The sequence below is a fragment of the Haematobia irritans genome, chromosome 3 (assembly GCF_050003625.1).
Source record: "Haematobia irritans isolate KBUSLIRL chromosome 3, ASM5000362v1, whole genome shotgun sequence".
In the NCBI taxonomy this organism is placed as follows: domain Eukaryota; kingdom Metazoa; phylum Arthropoda; class Insecta; order Diptera; family Muscidae; genus Haematobia; species Haematobia irritans.
In genome coordinates this window covers 66,435,541-66,445,118 of record NC_134399.1, presented here as the reverse complement: position 1 = coordinate 66,445,118, position 9,578 = coordinate 66,435,541, and the positions used below count along the sequence as shown (strand labels likewise).

At 33.6% G+C, this 9,578-nt stretch overlaps 1 protein-coding gene across 1 annotated transcript; it reads left to right on the top strand.

Moving 5' to 3' along the window:
- Positions 1-802: 802 nt before the first annotated feature.
- On the top strand, positions 803-1,861 carry LOC142228386 (uncharacterized). The gene has a single exon (XM_075298802.1). The coding sequence runs from the start codon at positions 1,389-1,391 to the stop codon at positions 1,566-1,568; it is 180 nt and encodes a 59-aa protein (XP_075154917.1). The 5' UTR covers positions 803-1,388; the 3' UTR covers positions 1,569-1,861.
- Positions 1,862-9,578: the final 7,717 nt, after the last annotated feature.

Below are 9,578 nucleotides of genomic sequence, written 5' to 3'. Positions count from 1 at the left end.
TGACCATGTAATAGTTCTACACATGTCTATACGTAACCTATAAAAATACTTTTTTCCCTGCAAAAAAGTAAAAAAATTGAATGGACAGGTACATGATTTTCCCACCATGTAATGGTCTCAAATTCCATCATTTAAATAATAGAACATGTTTGCAGCATTTGAGAACCATTTAATTGCTTATTGTCAACATATATTTTTCTCCGCTAGAAAATTATTTTTACAAAGACGAAATACATGGTTTTCGCGACAATTACATACTCTAGATAAGCATTAAATGGATGCGGCAACCATGTCCAAACATGTTTTTTCTCTGCGTGTATAAACTATTACAAAGTATTTGGGACATATATTAATATGTTAGAACATATTATGTTTGGCACATTACATTTTGGGATTTCTTACGGGATCCCGAAGTTTTCGAGATTCTTTAAATATTTTGAGTAATGACAATCTACAACATTGAAAAATTGCAGTACATTAAAAAAAAATTTGGTTTAATTCAAATTTATTAATAAAAAAAAACGTAACAAAAGAACATAAAAATAAATTGAAAAACAATTTCAAATTGCTACTTAACAAAAAAAAAGTAGCAATAATTTCGGACTCACCGAACTTTCGGCCATATAAACTTGTTTTTATTCTCATTTTTTAATTAATTTAATTTTTTTAGTTAATTACAAATATGAAAATGGGACTCTAATATCAATATTGTTTGCGTTTGTTTTTATATAGCATACTATGTATATGTTACACATGTTTCCTTCAATAAAGTATCTCAGGGATACGTGATATTGGGAACATATTTTTTATGACACTTAGATATTTCTTCACAGGTAAAATGAAAAAGCCAAAGGACATCAGAACATTTCTTTTGGTTATCTACGACAAACGACGAGATTGTATTCGGCGTCTACCCACACCCGAATGTAGCAACCGTAAAGTTGGTGATAACAACAAAGGCAGAGACAACGCATGCAGAGAACAGTGTTTTGTTTTGCTAGAAAGAGCCAGAATTCTGCGTTGTATTTTTCGCTTCGCTGGTTGGTAGCTGATGGAAAGCATTGAGAGATATTTATGGTTAGCCAAGCATGCCAGTCAGCTCAGTACACACGGAGTAATCAATGCGTTGACAAGTGACGGGTGCTGGAAAAAGAGAAATAAAAAATTAAATAAAAAGAATTAACATACAGAAACAGAATAAAAACAAAACATCAGCACACAAACACGCCAAAGCATATACTCCGTGAATTTAAAACTTTGCAGTGGAAGAATCAACCAAAACCATAAAAACAAGGCTACATTAAAGGCAAAAGCAAATTATAAATAAGACGAAATAAAAACCAGTTTTGTGCGAATATAAATAAAGACCTAGACACCGCTCATTCAAAATGCCTTTCCCATTGGATATTCCAAAGCAAATGCCTTGCCCCCACTGGAATCATTTCCCAGTGGTAACAATCATTGGATCTATATCCGGTTCCACACCACCATCACCAGATCATTTTCCATCCTGTAAAATTTGCAAAGCTGCAGCCATAAAACAACGTCACCCTACAACATTTCAATAAAGGAAATGGCAGATGCCCCTGTCCTTTGTTGGGAAAGTCATACCAACAAAGGAGTTTTAAAACAGGATGACTGGGTATAATGCAAGGGGCCAATGAACGACTTTGTTTGAAAGGAATGCAATGCTCAGTTTTTAATCTATGTATTTAGAAATGAATATTAAATGGTCTGAATAGCTTTAAGAAATTTTAGATATAAGCATTTTTATACAAAAAATAATTAATATATTTCATATGAATATATTTATACATACTTACAATAAACAACATACATGTATCGTTGATTTAGAGTGAAATCGTGATAAGTCTTTTTCTTTTGTGGGATCAACTTGAAATCAGCTGTCGTGTGAAGACCTAACAAGCAAAAACAAATTGAAAGTTCTTCTAATGGCACAACTTTAAAATCACTTCGAAAAATGGCCTCCCAGAGATGTTCTTTATTATTAAATTTTTATAACTCGGTTTTTTCATATTTTTAATGAATAATTTTAACTTTTTTGTTTCAAATAAACAAAAACAGGGTAATATCTAATAAAACGGTACAAATGATTCAAATTTTGTCGGAGAAAAATGCTAACCCTTTCTAGAAATATTGCGAATTTTTGAAAATATTTGAAGTCAACGTTTCAGACAAGCGTTAGGCTAGGTGGCAGCCCGATGTATCAGGCTCACTTAGACTATTCAGTCCATTGTGATACCACATTGGTGAACTTCTTTCTTATCACTGAGTGCTGCCCGATTCCATGTTAAGCTCAATGACAAGAGACCTCCTTTTTATAGCCGAGTCCGAACGGAGTTTCACATTGCAGTGAAACCACTTAGAGAAGCTTTGAAACCCTCAGAAATGTCACCAGCATTACTGAGGTGGGATAATCCACCGCTGAAAAACTTTTTGGTGTTCGGTCGAAGCAGGATTCGAACCCACGAACTTGTTTATGCAAGGCGGGTATGCTAACCATTGCACTACGGTGGCTCCCAAGCGTTAGAATGCTTAAAAATCATAAAAATTATATATTTGACAAAATATCACAAAATTTTTTACTCAACATCCAAAACACAGACTTCGGATCACACCTTAAGAAGCGATACAAATTCAGTGCAATGACACGCAGTCTGCCCTTCTAGTTATTGCATTATAAAGTCTACACTGAAAGAAATATTTACGTGATATTAAAGATTACGGGATTTTCGTATTAATTCCGAGCCAAAGATGCGGGCAGCCAGCGTGGTACAATGCTTAGCATGCCCGCCTTACATACACAGGGTCCCAGTTTCGACCAAACACCAAAAAGTTTTTCAGCGGTGGATTATCCCACCTCAGTAATGCTGGTGACATTTCTGAGTGTTTCAAAGGTTCTCACTGCAATGTAGAACGCCGTTCGGACTCGACTATAAAAAGGAGATCTCTTGTCATTGAGCATAACATAGAATCAGTGATAAGAGAGATGTTCACCACTGTAGTATCACAATGGACTGAATAGCCTAAGTGAGCCTTACTTGGCAAACGCGCAATTATGAACCAATTTTCATGATTTTGGCTTTGCTCGATAGAACTTATAAACCTAGATAAAAAGATTGTGTGTGTTTGCGAATATATCTAATATTTGCGTGATGTGGACCTTACAATTTATTTTTTTATTTTTAACAAAGTGGGGTCAGTATTTTGAATCTACAGCCAGAGAAGGAATATGATCACCACAACCACTACCAAGAGCAAAATATTACTTTTCACGGAAAACATGTAGCATGTTTTACGAAACCATGTTCTTTTCTCAGAAATTATGTATCTGATTTCGGAAAGCATGCTATGTTTGACGAAAAAATAAAATTTTTGCGACAAAAATGCTACATGGTCGCTGTGAAAAAGTAACATGGTACTCTTGAAACATGTTTCAGGTGATCATATTCCTTCTCTGAGTGTAGAAGAACAGTTATAAGATCGATTATTGTTATATTTTCTTAATTGCATTCCTTATAAAATTCTACGTAAAAGGTTGGCTGATAAGTCCCCGGTCTAACAAAGAAAAACACATTTTTTGTCAAAATTCTTTTTTATTATTCAACATAGTTCCCTTCAAGAGCGATACAACGATTATAACGACCTTCCAATTTTTTGATACCATTTTGGTAGTACTCCTTCGGGTTTGCTCAAAATAGGCCTCAGTTTCGGCGATCGCCTCTTCATTGCAGCCAAATTTTTTCCCTGCAAGCATCCTTTTGAGGTCTGAGAACAAGAAAAAGTCGCTGGGGGCCAGATCTGGAGAATACGGTGGGTGGGGAAGCAATTCGAAGCCCACTTCATGAATTTTTGCCATCGTTCTCAATGACTTGTGGCACGGTGCGTTGTCTTGGTGGAACAGCACTTTTTTCTTCTGTATATGGGACCGTTTTGCCGCGACTTCGACCTTCAAACGCTCCAATAACGCCATATATCCTTCTCAAGATAATCGATAAAAATTATTCCATGCGCATCCCAAAAAACAGAGACCATTACTTTGCCAGCGGACTTTAGAGACTTTCCACGCTTCGGAGACGGTTCACCGGTCGCTGTCCACTCAGCCGACTGTCGATTGGACTCAGGAGTGTAGTGATGGAGCCATGCTTCATCCATTCACACATATTGAGGAAGGAAAATTTTATTGGGCTGCGGAAAATTTCTAAAAAAATTAACAAAATTTAACTACAAACAAATAATGTTTTTCCAATTAAGATAAGTTAAATTCAGCGTTAGGTGAACTACGGATTTTTTTCGGTACGAGTATATGGATCTATCTCTCGTTTACTCTATATTTAATTTCATATAATGTGAAATCTATTTTTTACTTATTTTCTATATTTAAGTAAAATTTCCCTTAATATTAATTAACCTTAACTCAATAGTACTCCATATTAAAATTCATTTTCTTATGAAAAAAAACAACCAAGTATACTTGGTTGTTTTATTATTTTTTTTTTTTCAAAGTACTAATTTATTGGAGTGTAATTAGACATAAAACAATAATACAAAAACAATTCAATAATACGAACATAAATACATGCATACATTTTGTTGTTTTTTGTTTTAATTATATGGTGTTGATATGCGTTACTTCGTGAAAGGTCGTTGCATTTAATTATAAATATATTCTGACGAGAATAGAATGACAGAATCTGGTATGATAAGGAATAATAAACAATTGGCAATTGAAAATAATCTACATAGCTAATTAAATAATTATGCGGTACCAAAGCAATAACTAAGTTCACTCAAAGTGAAATGTTTTTTATTATAAGTCCAGTAAATAGGAAATTATGAAAAATATATTATCTTGGGAACCATACGAGGATTTCCGTAGACCAATCTCCATCCCAGCAAAAAAAGGCGTCTCCAAAAAAGTAGTGAAAATGTTCTTTTTGGATCCGGAAGTGGTGCAAAATTGGCGCAGAAGCGATGATTTTAACATGGGTTTGTCATAGGACGAATGTCCACCATTTCAACAGCCGTTGCATTGAATTTGCATCACTTTTTAAGGTGTGATGCGAATCTAGTGATTTGGATGTGAATTAAGAAGTTTTGTGATATTTTGACGAATAAATAATTTTTAAAAGTTTTTAATGCATTATAACGCTTGTCTGGAACGTTGACATAAAATATTTTCAAAAATTCGCAATTTTTCTAGAAAGGATTTAGCATTTTTTCGGCAAAATTTAAATAATTTGCACTATTTTATTAATTTTTAATCTGTTTTTAACCCATTGATACAATAAAACTTTAAATTTCCTATTACAAATGTGAAAAAAGCGAGTTATAAAAAATTGACTCAAATGAACTTCCTGTGCATTGCTGGGATCGCAATGATACTCACACACATTATGAGTTTAGAGGTAGGTAGAATTACTGAAGAATTCAAAAATTGCGAATATCAAACTCCCTTGTTCCAATATTCGGAATCTCAAAATGTTCATTTGGCGGTAAACGAATAAATTTACAACTTTGCAACATAGCTTTCATTAATAAGAAGTTCAAATTAAAATTGGTATGAGGTGCGAGAGTATCTCAATTTTTTCGTTATAAGAAAAATAAATTCTTGTGATTTGCGATTCCGAATATCAGATCATGGGAGAAAAGTCTTTGGTATATTTGCACTACAATTGAGGTGATGCGCATTGTACCACAGTATTGAATTTTTGAAAAGAAAAAAAATAAATTATCTCTACACTCAAAAGAAAACCTCAGTACAAACAGCGAATAATTTAAGTTTTAGCATTATTCTGCTAAAAAAGCTAAAGCAAATGTGGTTTGCTAAAACAGCAAACTAATTAGTTTTGAAAATTAAAGAAAAACGAAAATGCCGATGTTTTTCTTTGGATGTTCCTTTCTGGCAACAAAAAATTTATTAATACTTACATATTATTTATTTTTTTATTTATTTATTTGTTCATTATTAAGTTACAATTAAAATTTATAACTTAAAAAAGTTTGTTGGCTATGACAACTACACGCTCACAAAAAATCGCTTCTGTAACATATACTCCCAAACATATTTTGCTTCAAGCATATATATTTTTGGGTATTGCCCAAACATTTATATGTTTGATCTCTTCCAATATATAATATGTTTGAAAGCATATTGGTCTAAACAATATATGTTTGGGTAGTCTAAGTTCCAAACATTTTGTATTTTTGCATCCAAATTCAATAATGTTGTCTTCCAAAAAACAATATGTTATTATGTGAACATATAATATGTTTGGAAGCATTTTGCACCCAAAAATATTATATGCTTAAAAAAATTCTCCCAAACAATATTGTGCTCAAAATTTTATTTATTTATTTATATATTTACAATCATAATGAATTATGAAAATAAACAGGTAATATAGGTGCTAACAACATAGGTTTTCGACCTGAATGCTCAAAATTTTGTTTTTGCCCAATTGTATATTCCCCCACATCTTTCTCACTTCCACGAGATTTTTTAGTTCTTAGCACCTTTTTCTGTAATACAAACATTGTAGAAGAAATTATTAAATTTTATGATTTTTTTATTTTAATTTTACCTTTTGCCGGACGGGGATTCGAACAGCGGACCACACAGTTTGTAAGGATCAAAGAATTAGCTCATCAATTGCCCAAGGAAAAATAAAATGTTAATTTTGTAATAACAAGCAACAACCACCAACTTAATTCAATATCGCTCCCTGTTAAGTAGCGCTCCAAGCTACTAAACACATATATGTTTATAGGCTATTTCTAAATTAATATATGTTTGCATTCAAGCATATTATATTTACAAACATTTTATGTCCCAAACATAATATGTTCTAACATATTAACATATATGTCCCAAACATGTTATGCTAGTTTATGAACATTATATGCTTGCACTCAAAAATATTGTGTTTAAAAATTTGTGTTCCAAACATATAATGTTTATAGCCAAACATATGAAAAACAGTCTTTTTCAACCGTGTAAGGTCTTAAGCTCGTACTTACATTTTAATTGTTACAAAGTAGACCAAAAAGCCAATGAAACCGAATATAAAAAAAAGACAAACGGTTAATTTATTTAGACACTTTACTAAACAACAACTTGAAATATCGGACTTTTCTTCAACAACCTACAGACATTTTAACAGCAAGCCTACTATTACAATATTGTAGACGAGTTGTTACAAAAAAAAAAACAAAAAGTAGCAGTAAATCTAGGTTTAATAACCCAGCAAAAAGGCGGCGCCAAAAAAGTAGAGAAAAGGTTACTTTTGGATCCGGAAGTGGCGCAAAATTGTTTTGAAATTGGCAGTTTAGCGGATTAAGCTGGTATACCTACTATGAACATTTTTATTTGCATACTTGCAGGCGCTTGAAAACATTATGGCTTGAAAAGGAAAATAGCTCACAACAGCAAAACAAATGCTAATCGCATTTACGAGTTTTTAAAATATCAGAGTGTTCACTCTAAAAAAGTTTACGTGAATTCAAAGTTTTTAACTTCCCTTAAGGATTTTGGTACTGATTCCGAGGGCATTTTACAGGAAGCTATTTAGCTTTAAATTTAGGCTCTATAAATTTAAAATTAGGATACAGATCTCATTTATCGAATTTTCGTTGTCTCTTTCACTCGAAATAAATGTCATTTTAAAAATTCGAATTATATCAAATGCTGCAAAGCAAAAAAGCTTTCTTAATTTCAAACCACTTTAAGTCAAAGATGCAAGTCCTCAAAATAAGTACTGACGTATTTTTGAAGATTTTTTTATATCCACCACCATAGGATGGGGGGTATATTAACTTTGTCATTCCGTTTGTAACACATCGAAATATTGCTCTAAGACCCCATAAAGTATATATATTCTGGGTCGTGGTGAAATTCTGAGTCGATCTGAGCATGTCCGTCCGTCCGTCCGTCCGTCTGTTGAAATCACGCTAACTTCCGAACGAAACAAGCTATCGACTTGAAACTTGGCACAAGTAGTTGTTATTGATGTACGTCGGATGGTATTGCAAATGGGCCATATCGGTCCACTTTTACGTATAGCCCCCATATAAACGGACCCCAAAATTTGGCTTGCGAGGCCTCTAAGAGAAGCAAATTTCATCCGATCCGGCTGAAATTTGGTACATGGTGTGAGTATATGGTCTCTAACAACCATGCAAAAATTGGTCCACATCGGTCCATAATTATATATAGCCCCCATATAAACCGATCCCCCGATTTGGCTTGCGAGGCCCCTAAGAGAAGCAAATTTAATCCGATCCGGCTGAAATTTGGTACATGGTGTCAGTGTATGGTCTCTAACAACCATGCAAAAATTGGTCCACATCGGTCCATAATTATATATAGCCCCCATATAAACCGATCACCAGATTTGACTTCCGGAACCTATTGGAAGACCAAAATTCATCTGATTCAGTTGAAATTTGGTATGTGGTGTTAATATATGGCCTCAAACTCCCATGCAAAAATTGGTCCATATTGGTCCATAATTATATATAGGCCCCATATAAACCGATCCCCAGATTTGACCTCCAGAGCCCCTTGGAAGAGCAAAATTCTTGCCATTCGGTTGAAATTTGGTACGTGATGTTAGTATATGGTATCCAACAACCATGCAGGAATTGGTTCCTATCAGCCCATAATTATATATAGCTCCCATATAAACCGATCCCCAGATTTGACCTCCGGTGCCTTTTGGAGAAGCAAAATTCATCCGATCTGCTTGAAATTTGGTACGTGGTGGTAGTATATGATATTTAACAACCATGCCAAAAGTGGTCCATATCAGTCCATAATCGTACATAGCCCCATATAAACCGATCCCGAGATTTGGTTTTGGAACCTCTTGGAGGAGCAAATTTCATCCGAGTGAGTTGAAATTTGGTACATTGTGCTAGTATATGGTCGTTAACAACCATGCCTAACTAGGTCCATATCGGTCTATAGTTATATATGGCCCTCAGATAAATCGATCCCCAATCACACAAAAATTGGTCCATATCAAGTTCATAATTGTATATAGCTCCCATATAAGCGACCCCCATATTTCAATTCTTGCTCTCTACGTACAAAAAGTCCATATCGTTTCGTAATTATTTGTAGACTTAACTATACATAACTTTATTGTCTAATATATACCATGTATGGACTAAATCACAGTCTTTCGTAGAAGTTTCTACGCAATCCATGGTGGTGGTACATAAGATTCGGCCTGGCCGAACTTGCGGCCGTATGTACTTGTTATCTTTAATCCAAGCATTCACTATCTCAGTTAATTTAAAGATTATTGCTTTAAATCAAAAATGTTTATCTATTTATTTCTTACTTAATTTATTATAATTACAAATTATAATAAACTTATTTATAGCGCAATACACCGAAAGAATTCTCTTCGTTAAATTTACGAAGAATTCTTCATTAACCATTCTTCGTAAATTCTTCATTAAAACAACGAAATTTTCATTCATTTTCGTAAATTTTACGAAGAACTTTTTACGAATATACGAAACATCTACGAAATATTCTTCATTAACTT

Bases quoted from the DNA above. Each gene is read 5' to 3' on its own strand.
- LOC142228386 (XM_075298802.1), top strand. From the start codon at position 1,389: ATGCCTTTCCCATTGGATATTCCAAAGCAAATGCCTTGCCCCCACTGG.